At 42.5% G+C, this 14184-nt stretch overlaps 1 protein-coding gene across 1 annotated transcript in view; it reads left to right on the forward strand.

The window, feature by feature from the left end:
- Positions 1-14184, forward strand: part of Pdpk1 (3-phosphoinositide dependent protein kinase 1) — a 63650-nt gene that overhangs the window by 19627 nt on the left and 29839 nt on the right. The window contains exons 2-4 of the mRNA XM_028760827.1: positions 7581-7850; positions 12082-12124; positions 12393-12530. Of these exons, the coding sequence (XP_028616660.1) occupies positions 7581-7850; positions 12082-12124; positions 12393-12530 (451 nt within the window). The remainder of the gene's footprint in view (positions 1-7580; positions 7851-12081; positions 12125-12392; positions 12531-14184) is intronic.

The raw sequence follows: 14184 nt of genomic DNA on the forward strand, positions 1-14184 counted from the left end.
AGGGCTGTTGGGTGCAGGACCACATCTAAAGGCCAATCCTTCAAGAGGAACACATGCTACTAACAGCACAAGTTCCATCTGAGAAACTCTGGCAAATATTTTTTCCCAGAGGCTCTCAACTAGGGTCAAACCTGGTAAGGACTATATTTGGTATTCTCACATGTGGGAAGAAGTGTTTGTTAACGGCAGTCAGTGGATAGAGGCAGTGATCCCATTAAACATCCTAGAAAGAAGAGGATACCCTTACAACAGAGATAGACCAAGCCTAAAAGTGAACAGATTTTGTTAAGAATGTACTCTGGTCTCAGAGGCAGTGATACTCAGGTCTCCAGTGGCTTGTGGCTCCTCGGGAGCTTGGCACTGTCTCAGAGCAAAAAAAGTACAAGCCTCAGGGTTAGAGATGCCAGATGCAGAGAAGAAAAACATGGGTACACTAACTCAGATTGAGATGGTACCACAGAGGGTGTAGCACACTTGGCAAAAGATGCCAGAAGCCCAAATGTCTGGACAGGAGCTATCCTCTTGCCAAGCAGCTGGCTTGCCATTTCCTTCTCTCCTGTTACTGTCCAGCAGTGAATTCAGCAAGACACCCATGCTTGTGCCTGAGGAAGTGCCACCTAGATACCATTCCTCACTTTCTGGTCTAGCTTCTCTTGGACTCTTGGCACAAATTTGGCTGGAACTCTGCTTGACAATGCTGTTTCCAAATGTCAATCTTTGACATTTTACTTTCTGTGAGATTATGCCTACGATTTCTCTCATTTAAGATTGTGCTTATTCACCGGGCGGTGGTGGTGCACGCCTTTAATCCCAGCACTTGGGAGGCAGAGGCAGGCAGATTTCTGAGTTCGAGGCCAGCCTGGTCTACAGAGTGAGTTCCAGGACAGCCAGGGCTACACACAGAAACCCTGTCTCAAACCAACAACAACAACAAAAGAGATTGTATTTATTCCCGATGAAGTGAACTATTAGCACAAAACTTTGAAGAAAGAAATAACCTAAGAATTTGTATCTAGCTGCCATTAAAAACACCGTGTCTTTATAGTACAGCAAGTCACTCCAGAATACAAATGAGACAAGTCAGAAACCTGAAGGAAAGGAGTCTGCCTGAGCCTACTTATAGTACATATACTTCCCAGAGCCTATCACAAGGATTTCAACCCAAGTATTTCCTAGCTGTGAACACAAGACACTTAATACTTTAAGATGCCTGACAGTATCACTCAAGCCTAAAATAAAATTCCATTGAAAAGTTCAAAGCAGGGCTAGAGCTATGGCTTAGCAGTTAAGAGCAGTCATTTTTCACTGCAGATTACAGAATCTGGCCAGTCAATTGTTCGTGGACTGTGCGTGGGCACTTTTCTTGGGAAAGTAGCTTTGGTGGCACATCTGAACTGACCATGTGTTTTGGGGGTGAGCCTTAATGTCTTTTGCATTGGTCCAAATCAAGGATGCATCAGATGCTATATTTTGCAGTGAAAAATGCCTGCTTTGAAAAATGTCCTATCTGTGTCTTTCTCAATCTGTTTAAGTTTCACTCTTGGCACTCCCCCAAATAAACACTACCAGTAGTAACAAATACAAATTTCCTGTTCTCCATATTTCCTAACCTCTCACATACTTGTTTAGGTAAACTGGCTATTTTCTGTGGCACTTGCTAGCTCATGTGTGGATGAGTGTTACAGAGGAAGTTGGCAGGGTTTGTGCCCAGTAATGCTTTGCCTTTTTCTGAGTCTATTCTGCCTGGTGGTTTTGGGAGTCTGTTGGGGTAGGTTGTGCTCTGTCAAGTGAGCCCTGTGTTTTCTAGTGAGCCCCACTCTGGCCAGAAGCTGCCATAGAGATCAAGAGCCATTGGTCATACTGCTCTAGGGAGGTGCTTGGACAAGGGGTCAGTAGAACCCAGTTCAGGGACAGACCCATCTTGGGACATAGTGCCCTTCTCTGAGCTTCTGTTCTGAAGGCTTTTATTGTAACCATGGAAACTACTCAGATGGTAGAGAAATGAAGATTTTTGAGGTACATGCTTAAAAACCACAGGCCCATGTATCAGCTTCCAGTGATTTGCCTTCCAGTGGACTCTCCAAGGGCCAGAACTGTAAAATTAGTAGTCAGGAAACATGAGCTGAAGATAGCTTTTCTTAGTAAATGTTCCTGAGGGCGGTATAAGTATTTATTGTTTGTATCCCTCAGAGGGTGTTTGATATCAAGGTCTTCTGTCCCAAAACAACCAGTTTGATGGCAAGACTGTCAGACCCATCTCTTCTGTGACCTCTTGCCCTCTTTTCAGAAGAATGCCTGCAGCCCATGGTACTGTCTCTTCCGGCATTGTGTCAGGTTCTTTGTTCTCGAATGTCACTCGGCACCTTGTAGTGCTTGGGCCCTGACTACTATGAAGGAACAATATTGTCGCCTATTGGGACTTCCATGTGTAACTTGGTGGTAGAGTGCATGCCTAGCGTGTGTTTGGTCTCAAGAAGTTTAGTTGGCTCCTTTCCTGTATTCCTTGGTTCAAGAAGTATGTTGGTGCATAGTTAGGTCTTCCAGATCCTGAGTCAGCTTGTCACAATCTATTTCTTAAGATTTTATATTTTGAATTAGGTGTGATGGTGCACAGCTTTAATCTCAACATTTAGGAAGCAGAGGCTGACGGATTTCTGAGTTTGAGGCCAGCTTAGCCTACATAGAGAGTTCTAGGGCAGCTAGGGCTACACACATTTTGTCTTCCCAAAAGGGATGGAGGGGGAAGTAGACGGAGGAAGGGAAGAAAGAGAATTACATCTTGTGGTGGTTCATATCTATAATCTGCAGTGGTATCAGGAGTTCAAGGCCATCCTGGCCTACATAAAATCCTATCTCAAAACAACACCAAAAGTTTATATCTGAAATTTTCCATAGCACACTGACGTTGCTTTTTGGCTCTTTGGCTACACAGGGTTTCTTTGTGTAGCCCTGGCTGTCCTGGAACTCACTCTGTAGACCAGGCTGGTCTCACAGAGATCTGCCTGCCTCTGCCTCCCAAGTGCTGGGATTAAAGGCGTGAGCCACCACTGCCTGGTGCACACTGACCTTTTGAGACAGACTCTCATTACATAGCCTTGGCTGGGCTAATATTTGCTATGTGGACCAGGCTGATCTCAGACTCACGGAAGTCTGTCTCTGTTTCTCTGGGTGGTGGGATTAAAGGTGTACATAACCATACCTAGCTAAGTCTAGCTTCTTGAGCACGTAAGATTTCATCACAGAAAACCACTTGCCTCCTTTTTCACCAGTACAAAGCTTGAAACCAGTAGGCTCAAGTTAAATTTATTTAATTTTTTTTATTTTATTAAAATGTGAGGTAAGCAATACCTGTAATTCTAATGCCCAGTTTGTCACCCTCACCCTTGTCACTTTCTTCTATAGAGTCTACTATTTTTATTCAATCAGTTCTGCCTTATGCATATATTTCACTGCACACACATGCACACACACTCACACACACACACAATGTTGGGGATCCATGTGCTAGACAAGCATTCTACCATTGAGCTACTCTCCTGGCCTTTATTTCATTTAATTAGAAGTTATTTCATGGGGCTGGAGAGATGTCTCACTGGTTAAGAGCACTGACTACTTGCTCTACCAGAGGTCCCGAGTTCAATTCCCAGCAACCACATGGTGACTCACAGCCATCTGTAATGGGATCTGATGCTGTCTTCTGGTGTGTCTGAAGACAGCAACAGTGTACTCATATACGTAAAATAAATAAATCTTTTTTTTTTAAAGAGTGAAAGTTTGTTTTTTTTTTTTAAAGAAATTATTTTATATTTGCTTTTTAAAAATTCCAGAAAGGTACAGGTGGTTCTAATATAACCTTCAGCAGCTCTTCCAGTTGAATAACCCTCCTTTGTACCTTTATGTCTAAGGGCTGCAACATGTTCCCTAAGTATGCATACCCTAGCTTACCTATCACTTCTCTCTTGAGCATCTGAGCAGTTCTCAGCTTTTGCTATAATATCTAAAGCAACATTAAGCTTTTAAGTTGTTTTCCCTATTGGTGCCGAGCATGGAACCAGGGCCTGTACATTCTAGGTGAGAGGCCATACCCTCTATGTTTTTCTTTTGTAATGGTTTTAAATCTGCTCTTAAAATGCTGTTAACTTATTTTCTTAGGTTGAATGTCTAAGACAAAGAGTAATCTTGTTCAAAAGTTTTTTAAGTTTATTTTTTGTGTCTGGTGTGTGTGTGTGTTTGTAAGTGTTCATGTGTGAGGGTGTGTTTGTGTCATCTGTGGGTATAGGTGAGGTGGTGAGAGGACAGTCATTTCCCATTTTGTTAGAGGCAGCGTTTATTTGTTACTATGCTACATACTTAAGGCTAGCTGGTCTAAGGGTTTCTAGAGAATTCTGTCTCTACCTCCCATCTTTCCATAGAAATGCTGAGACTACAGACACAGGGGGTATGCATCTGGTTTTTACCTGGGTTCCAAGAATCTAAACTCAAATAATAAGCCTTGAACAGCACAAGCTTTTACCTATTCCATTAAGCTGTGTCCCTTATCTAACAGGTTTTGTGTGTGGAAAATACTTGGCTAGTATTGTTGTATTCCTTTTTATTCAACATAAATTCTACATTTGCTGAAGATTTCACTGAGACTTTGAACACTATTCAGCGCACAAGAAAGTGAAAACTTAATTTTCTGCTGAAATTCTTAGATCCTTATTATAGCCAGGTAGTCATTAGTAATGCATTTGGTTAGCTCCTTCATATTTTTACACTTTACCTGGCATGATGATAGATTCAACAAACAAACCCACCTGAAGGAAAAGGCCTTTCCTCCTGCCACAGAGCAGGTACAGGGTTACTGATGGTGGCTGCTTAGCTAGGAGTATGCTGCTGCTGCCGCGGCCTTGCAGGGAGTCTGCTCTCAGGAGCCCAGGTCCACGCTACACTATGGGGTAGGCAAGACACCCTCCTGTATTACCATCTGCCCTCCCTTCCCCACCTCCGTACTCATTATGTTTAGGTCACAAGATGTTCTGTCTAGATTTGTTAAGCACTTTGCAGTCTCAAGATGAGCATCTCCTTTAGCTCTTCTAGGTGGCTGAGCTTTCCTTTGCTAACTCTTGGTTACTATGTGCACACCTATCCTACTGTGTTTCCAGACCCCTGGCTTCTTTATGGTTCTGTGTTTCTGTCTCTGTTTATCTAGAAAGCAATCATCCTTGTCTGTCCTAATTAAATCATACATAGACATTCTGCCATGTTTACATAAATTAACTAGTTTACTTAGCACATAGAGTTATAGTTAGTCAAAAAAAAAGAAAGAAAGGAAGAAAAGAAACAACTCACCTTATTTCATAACATGTGGACTCATGGCCTTTTCTCAGGTTTAGCTTATTTTTTCCAAGCAGTCTGCTTTTAGTTTTTGAGTGGATCATCTTTTAGTCAGTGGCAACCTTGATGTACTATTTTACAGAACAGGTGGGCAGTTTAAGAGATACTGTGATTTCAGGACCTAACTCAAGTTATGTACTTTTAGATTTTCTTTTGGGTACGCTGGGAATTGAACCTAGGTCCTCATGTATTCTAGTCAAGCATTCTAGAACTGAGCTATAAAAGTTTTCTGGAGTTCTTGAATGAGGAGGACTGTTAAACTAGTACCTAAGTAACTTGGATATGTTGAGTTCACTTGATTTTAATTAACTTAATTTATTTTTTTTATTTTTTATTTTTTTATTTTTATTTATTTATTTTTTTTGAGACAGGGCTTCTCTGTGTAGCCCTGGTTGTCCTGGAACTTGGTCTGTAGACCAGGCTGGCCTCAAACTCAAGAGATTGCCTGCTTCTGCCCCTGAGTGCTGGGATTAAAGGTCTGTGCCATTACTTCCTAGCTTGAGTTCATTTTATGATAGTATGTGTGTGGATGTGTGGTACATGTGTTTGACCAGTGCAGTTTACCTTTATAGCTTTTTGTCTGCCTGCCTGCCTGCCTACCTGCTTGTCTGTCTGTCAGTCATATAATAGGGTCTTCTTGGCCTCAGTTTTGACAATTAGACTTTGTTGGCTGGCGAGTTAGCACCCCAGGAATTGCTTATACTTTCCCAGTGCTGGGATTGGAGTTTTCTTTTTTTTTTTTTTTTAACTCTGCAGTTGGGTCCTTTATTTCTTTTATACACTAGGCTATGAATTCGTATGGAATGGGCTCCAGCAGCTCAGGCTCTTTCCCATTAGTCCTCACAAAGTGTGCTGCTTCTCTGGGTGGTGCAGGCTGGCGCTTCAGCTGAACCCAGGTGCCCTTCTCTTTGGCTTCCTTTTTCTTCTGATCGTTCTCCTTCACCCGCTTCAGAAAGCTGTCTCTGCTCTTCGAGTGGTTAATGTGCTCAATCCGCACATTGATCCTCTGGGCCAGAATCTTGCCCTTAACTTGCTTGTTTACAATGATGCCCACGGCATGCTGGGTGACATTGTAGACTCTTCTGGTTTTGCCGTGGTAACACTTATGGGGCATTCCTTTTTGAACGGTACCCATTCCCTTGATGTCTACAATATCACCCTTCTTATAGATTCGCATGTATGTGGCCAAAGGAACAACTCCATGTTTCCTAAAAGGCCTAGAGAACATATACCGAGTGCCTCTCCTCTTTCCCTTTGTGTTGGTCATTTTGGCCAGTTAACTGGAAGATGGCTGCCTAGGCCCTGGAGTTTTCTTATTGTTTTTATTGATTTTAGGGGGAGAGTTGGTTACTAGTTACTGAACCCAGGGCCTTATGCATGCTAGGCACCTACTCTACAACAGAGCTATAGCCCCAGACCACATTTTTTTGTTTAATTCTGCAGATGGAATTTAGGTCCCATGCTTACAAATCAAGTGGTTTATTGACTGAGCTATATCTCTTCAGTTTTATAGTTAGGATAGTGTAACCACTATGCGGACATGCCAAAGGCAGAGCTGAAGAGAAGCATTTATAGATATGGGTACAATGTTTACATACTACCAGACTAGCTCTGCACACTTATTTCCTTTCTCAGTGACTCTTTCCCCGCCTCCTTATTTTGGTGAATGATCTTGGTCAGAAGCCATGATTTTCTGCATGTTAGAGTTTCAGGTGTGCACTACCACGTCTGGCTTATGCTTCTAACTTTAACTGTGTGCTTTCTCTCATCTTTTATATTTCTGTCTCATGGGAAGGTCTATAATCATTTTGTTGACAGTTGCCAAATTGCTTTCTAAAGCATTTTAACACTAACACCCATCTTGGGTGCCAGCCATAATTGTACGAGTATTCTTGCTTTAGCATAAGTCTTGCCAGCATTGGGTGTCTCTGTATAAAGTAAACATACTCCAGAATTACAAATGTACAATGTTATGTCTGCTTTTCTTAGCCTGGCCTTGGGAAGTGGTTGGAGTGGTGCTAAGGGAGATGGGAGAATATGCCTGAATATGAGCAAGGGAGAGGGAGGGAAGGACTGTGGCTCCAGTGGACACCCAGATCAGATGTACTGTCCTGCCTTCAGCAGTATCATAAAGTGCTTATATTTGATTCATCTGCTCAGGACAATAGAGCCATTTGACTCTTACCTCTTCCCTGTGTCTGCAGTATGACGCTGTGCCCATTCAGTCCAGTGTGGTGCTATGTTCCTGCCCATCCCCATCAATGGTGAGGTCCCAGACTGAGCCCAGCTCGTCCCCTGGCATTCCTAGTGGTGTTAGCAGGCAGGGATCCACCATGGACGGCACCACAGCTGAAGCCCGGCCAAGCACCAACCCCTTGCAGCAGCACCCTGCCCAGCTGCCACCACAGCCTCGCAAGAAACGCCCTGAAGACTTCAAGTTTGGGAAAATTCTTGGCGAGGGCTCTTTTTCCACAGTGAGTATGTGCCTCTGTTGCTGCTGCTTGTTGAGCACAAGGTTCTCTTGTAAGCACTGACTACTGTGAATACCTGACTAGCATTGTTCTCCCTATGCCTGTGGGCTGTCTCCTGCTGTGAATGCCACTAGAATCTTGGAGGGAGTATACCTACCCTAGCAGACCACCAGAAGAAAGCATGGTTAAACTGGATTTTTTCTGTTTTGGCCTATACCTTTATTCCCTATACTCAGGAAGTTGAGGCAGAAGAGTTTGAACCTGGAAGTTTCAAGGCCTTCTTGGCAACATATTAAATGCCTGTCTCAAAGACAAATAAGTAAACAAAAGCATTTGTTAATTTATGCTCTGTGTCTTCCTGTCTTAATGGACAGGCCATAGGAAGCTAAAAGTTCCTTAGATTGAAAGTTAGTATCAGAGCTAGTATTTCTTTGGAGACTTTTGGTAACATTCAGTGACAACCTCCCACTATCCCCCCACCCCCTCCTTGGCCTGTTTTGTTTGTCCATTTGTTTGTTTGCTTTAACACTTAAAAGTATGACAGTAAGTATTTGTTGGAGAGTTGGCCTTCAGATATTTTGTTCCAACTCCTAGGCCAAGTGGTTATTGCTGCAGAGTGGTCCAGGCATGGGTCACTCACAATTCAAAACATTCTCCAATGAAACAGATTTCTGTGTTCCAACTCCAGTCAGAAATAGGATAGTTCCAAATGCTCATAACTTTTGGAGAGTTCCTAAACAACTAGTCTTCCTTATACCTGACTTTTTGAAGATTCCATGTAAGAAGTTGTGTTCTCTTCTTTTTTTTTATTTTAAGATTTATTTATTTTATGTATATGAGTACACTGTTGCTGTCTTCAGACACACCACAAAAGGGAATCAGATCCCATTACAGATGGTTGTGAGCCACCATGTGGTTGCTGGGAATTGAACTTAAGACCTCTAGAAGGGCAGTCAGTGCTTTTAACCCCTGAGCCTTTTCTCTAGCCCTTTAGATTTTTTTTTTTTAAAGATTTATTTAGTATTTTTTATTTTTTTTTGAAACAAGGTCTCACTACTTAGCTCTAACTAGCCCAAAGCTTTTATGTAACTTAAGCTTGCCTTGAATTCAGAGATCTACCTGCCTCAGCCTTCTCAGTACATCCATCCATCCATCCATCCATTTATTTATTTATTTATTTATTTAGTTAGTTAGTTAGTTAGTTAGTTTTTCGAGACAGGGTTTCTCTGTGTAGCCCTGGCTGTCCTGGAACTCACTCTGTAGACCAGGCTGGCCTTGAACTCAGAAATCCGCCTGTCTCCGCCTCCCAAGTGCCGGGATTAAAGGCGTGCGCCATCCTTTAAAGATGAGTGCCACCATGACTGGCTAAAATTTTTTTCTTACTCTTTTTTATATTCATGAAAGGTTCTAAAAAAATAAAACATAAAATACAGCTTATTTACATTTCTAACATCTCACTCTTTTTTTTTTTAAAGAATTATTTATTTTATGTATGTGAGTACACTGTAGCTGTCTTCAGACACACCAGAAGAGGGCATCTGATCCCATTACAGATGGTTGTGAGCTACCATGTGATTGCTCAGAATTGAACTCAGGATCTTTGGAAGAGCAGCCAGTGCTCTTAACTGCTGAGCCATCTCTCCAGCCCCCCCTAATATGTCATCTTAAATTAACTTTGTTGGCTCTCACACTATAAGGTTTAGGTCTTAATTAGCAACTCTGGTGAAGTAACTTGGAAGGATTGTGGCCTTATGAAAAAATCCTCTAACCATGAAGATCACTCCCTGTGCCTTTGGTACTCACCACACTTTGCAGAAAGAGAAGTGCTTGAGATCCGTGGGTGTTGCACTCAGCTAGGGATGATATTCTAGTGAAGCTCTCTTTTTCTCAGTTTACTCCTTTATATTTATCTTCACAGGACTGTAAATTAGGCACCATTCTTCCTGCTGGCACAGTCATCCTTACTCAGTGCCATTTTTGAACTCATGCCATGAGGCACCTGGGAAAGAAAGCACTGCAAGCTGGAAGCTCCTTTCTGCCTCTTTGGAATCTGTAGCTCTGGATCTCAAATTAGGTGTTACACTGATTCATCTCTCTATTCTTGAAATAATGAACACTAAAATTGGATTTTCAGGGGAGGAATAAAGGACGTATAGTTACCAGATTGAGCAGGCTATTCACTTGGCCGAGCCTGAAGCTAGTGCTAGAGAGCAGACAGTTCCCAAGTACTCTATCACATCCAAGATAGTAATGACATCACCCCTGGTGACATGGAGCAACATGTCCCATGCACTTCTTTAGAAGCCTCTGTTCTGTAGGAAACCTGCTTATGAAATGCTAAGCTTAGAAATCTGATCACAAGCTGGACCTGATGACACATGCCTTTAATTCTAGTACTCAGAAGGCTAAAACAGGTGGATCTCTATGAGTTCAAGGCCAGTCTGGTCGATATAGTGAGCTCCAGGCCAGGCCAAAGTTGCATAGTGAGACCCTATCCAAAAAAACAAAGCATTCCCCCACCCCCGGCCTCCAGTAAACCATGGGGCTTTCCAACTGTTCCTTTACTTTTCATACATAGGAGACCATGCATGCATGCTCATGAAGGAATGTGAATGTATGTAATCTGCATCCCAGGGGGGTACCTTACTTCAGCCTGCTCCCTTCACCCTCGTTACGACTTAGAGTAGATGCAGTGTGTTCTTTCAGAAACTATTTTGAGTTCTTTCTACTTAAATACATTCAGTCCTACCTTGTTCCTGGTGGCATGGGCATCTCACAGTGCTTTTCCAGGATTGTTTCTAGGGAGCCCTGTCACAGGATGTGACTTAAAACCAGAAGCCAGGTGACCCTGGCCTGTGGCCTTCTAAAGTTTTTCCCCAGGCCCAGTGATTTCTTTCGGGCATGTTTCATTTACACTTTGGTTATCAGTCCATCAATGTAAGAATTTCCATTTTGGTCAAGCTTCAAGAATGGCATATATAGCTTGATCATGCTAGCCCTTTTTGTGCTGGGAATACTTTTATTCCTGCCCATCGTGTTAAAGCTTGTCTTTAACAACATCAACATGTTGGCAGCCAGAGTACATGGGTTGAACCTGAAAATGGACCCCCAGACAGAGTTATTAAATTAACAGGCTGGCAAGCCAAGGACGGATAAGATTCTGTACAGAGCCTCACCAACCTAAGACAGAAGTGCATTGCTTTTGATAATGCATATTCCATGATTGGTAAGTAAGGCATTCTTGTCAGAATGACCTAAGACAGGCTCAGTCTTGTTTATGAAATAAATGTTGGCTCCCAACGTGTTGATGTTGTTAAAGATAAGCTTTAACACAATGGGCAGGAATAAAAGTATTCCCGGGACAAAAAGGGCTAGCATGCTGTTTTACCTCTTGGTATACAGTAAAGTCATAACTATGTTCATGCTCTCAAATGAAATGTATGACAGCAAATGTATGAGAAACCTAAGTCAAAGGCACCTTCTTATTAGGATCTATAGTAAAAAGACATATTGTCTTCTCTCTCTCTCTCTCTCTCTCTCTCTCTCTCTCTCTCTCTCTCTCCTCCTTTCCTGTTTGTTTCATTTTGTTTTTTTTTTTGAGAAAGGGTTTATCTGTGTACCCCTGGCTATTCTAGAATTTGATCTGTAGACCAGGCTGTCCTCAAACTCAGAGATCCTTTTGTCTCTGCCTCCTGAGTGCTGCCACTGCCCAGCTAAAAAGATGTATTTTGGAAGTTTTTCTGAAGAAATTTCTAGTACCCACTTGTGGTATTAGTACATGTCAGTCAACCAGATTCTGTTTGTTTGTTTGTTTGTTTGTGATAGAGGGTGTTGAAACAGGATCTCACTGTGTAACCCAGGGTTGCTGGGACCTTGGACTCCTGTTGCCTCTGGCTCCCAAGTGTTAAGATCATAAATGTGCTCTACCATGCCTATTGATTCTTAAATTTATACTTTGACTATACTATGAGAACTTTTGGTAGCTGGCTGGTTATGAACTTTTGAAAACAATGGCACAATCACTGTTTACCATTCCATGTTTGCTATCATGCTGATGTTAACTATTAGAACATACTAACACAAGCAGTGGCTTTCTGATGTTTGTTAGCATGGAATCCAGTGTAACTTTAAATGTAACTTCAAATCATGTGTACAGGCTGGACCGCCTGTGCAGGGTGACAGTGACTTATCAGACTCATCTCATTATTACATTGTTTTTTTCTCCCCAAACTAGGTTGTTCTGGCCCGAGAACTGGCCACTTCCAGAGAATATGCTAGTAAGTACTAACTCCAGTGAGCTGTGTGTCTGGGATTCAGGGGTGGTGCCACTTTTATACATATGGCAGCCTGGGTAGTTGCAGGGCCTGTGCTCATTTTAGAACCTATGACAAGGTTAGTCTTCAAACCTTCTAACCTTGGGTGGGTGGTTTTGGGACAACTTCAGCTTATGCCAATTTCTTTTAAAATTTTACTGGGTTTTGTTGTTGCTTGTCTGTTTGTTTACATTTTCTAATGTTAGCAAACTCACTTCTCTCTTACCTTAAGTTAAAATTCTGGAGAAACGTCATATTATAAAAGAAAACAAAGTCCCGTATGTAACTAGAGAGAGAGATGTGATGTCACGCCTGGATCACCCCTTCTTTGTGAAACTTTACTTTACATTTCAGGACGACGAAAAGCTGTGTATCCTTTGCATGGTTAGTGCAAACCATGGTCTGAAAACCACCTTGTGTTTTAGATTAATGGCTGCATTGTTTGTTCCTTGAAAGGAAAGGGCACTGCACAGATCCCTGTGGGTACTGATACCCTTGGAGGCAATAGACAGTACCAGCGCATGGCTGAGGCTCACTAACATGCCCACAGTGTTGAGGTGTTTATTGATAAATGTTATATTTAATGGACTGTTTAGCTGTGGTTGCTGGATATTGATGTCGAAATGTTTCTTTGTTCATCTAGCAAATGTTCTGTCTGGTGTGTCTGTTAGGTGTTATTGTCTCCTGCTTTTAATGACAACTAAGATTCTGCTAGATGTATCTGCTTGTGAATGGGAATCCCTCCATTCTCCCATTTAAAAGTGCTTATTTACAGGGAGATAAGCAAACTGCTGATAAGGGAAGGCTCTTTCTTCTTTGTGGGATTGATTATACTTTCGGAGAGCTTGTGCACAGACTATTAAAAATTATCCCACAAATGTCCAGGTAGCAGGACTAGTTGGAAGGAAGGTATGGGTGTCTGGAGTGTGAGTCATTGAGCCCTGTATATATATGAGGGCAGAAGCATGTGGGGCCTACAGTTAGCCAGCTCCCTGAGCTGTGAAATCCTGATACCAGTTCTGGTTTGTCTCTTAGTATGGAGGAGTATGAGCTTTGCTGTGACTCTGGTAGCTTGTGGTCTAGACTGGTGGAAAGCAAAGTTAGGTGTCTGGTGATGTTTGCCTTCAGAGCCTGGTCTGTCATCTGTTACTGAGCCCAGAGAGACTGGCCAGTGGCTAGATGGGAGTACTTTGTCATTTAATGCATGTGGTGCTTGTTCGAGGTCTGAGGGGGCCCATTCTGAGGAGATGATATGCAGATGTTACCCACTTGACCAACTACCTAGAAGAAGCCTCTGGGAGCATGGAGACTCAGAGGCCACAGATTATATAGGTTCTGATAAGGGGCCTGCACAGTTGCCAGCCAGGCAGTCTAGTTTGTGGCCTTGTACCTTGTTAAAGGATTAGCCTACGAACAAGTTATTGAAAGTTGGACAGGCAGTTTCTTGGGGGCAAAGTTCATGACTAAAGCAAGGCAGTAGAGACAGACCAAATGCGCTCGTTCCAGAGGGCCTGCTTAAAGAGTACTGGTGGAAGGTCTAATATGTACCAGGAGAACAGATGTGTTGATGGTGATGGTCTTTAGAGCAAATTGGGCTTACTGGTTCAAGTATCCCTAGTCCCCCACTTCTGCTGTCATGGCTCACACAGCAGCTGTCAGTAGTCCCTTTATATTTCATTACATGTCTCTCTGAACCTGTGTTGATTTCTTTTTTATGTCCCCTGTGCATGAAAATACCCCTTTTTGAGTCCATGAAATCTGTAGCTACCAGATGGAGGTCCAGGCCCAGGCCTACACTTTTTTAAATTATTAAATTATTTTATTTATTTATATTCCAAATGTTGCCTTCCCTTCCTGGTTCCCCCTCCTTGAGTTCTTCACTCCCCACCACCACACACACACTTAAAATTTTTTGACCCAGAATTGTACCTGTCTAAAGGCCTAAACTTTTCTGCCAGTGTTTGGAACAATGTTTTTTATTGGCCTTGAGATTTGTTTAGTTCACAGTTTGGAGGCTGAGTGAC

The sequence above is a fragment of the Grammomys surdaster genome, unplaced genomic scaffold (genome assembly GCF_004785775.1).
Source record: "Grammomys surdaster isolate TR1022 unplaced genomic scaffold, NIH_TR_1.0 126612, whole genome shotgun sequence".
Classification (NCBI taxonomy): Eukaryota; Metazoa; Chordata; class Mammalia; order Rodentia; family Muridae; genus Grammomys; species Grammomys surdaster.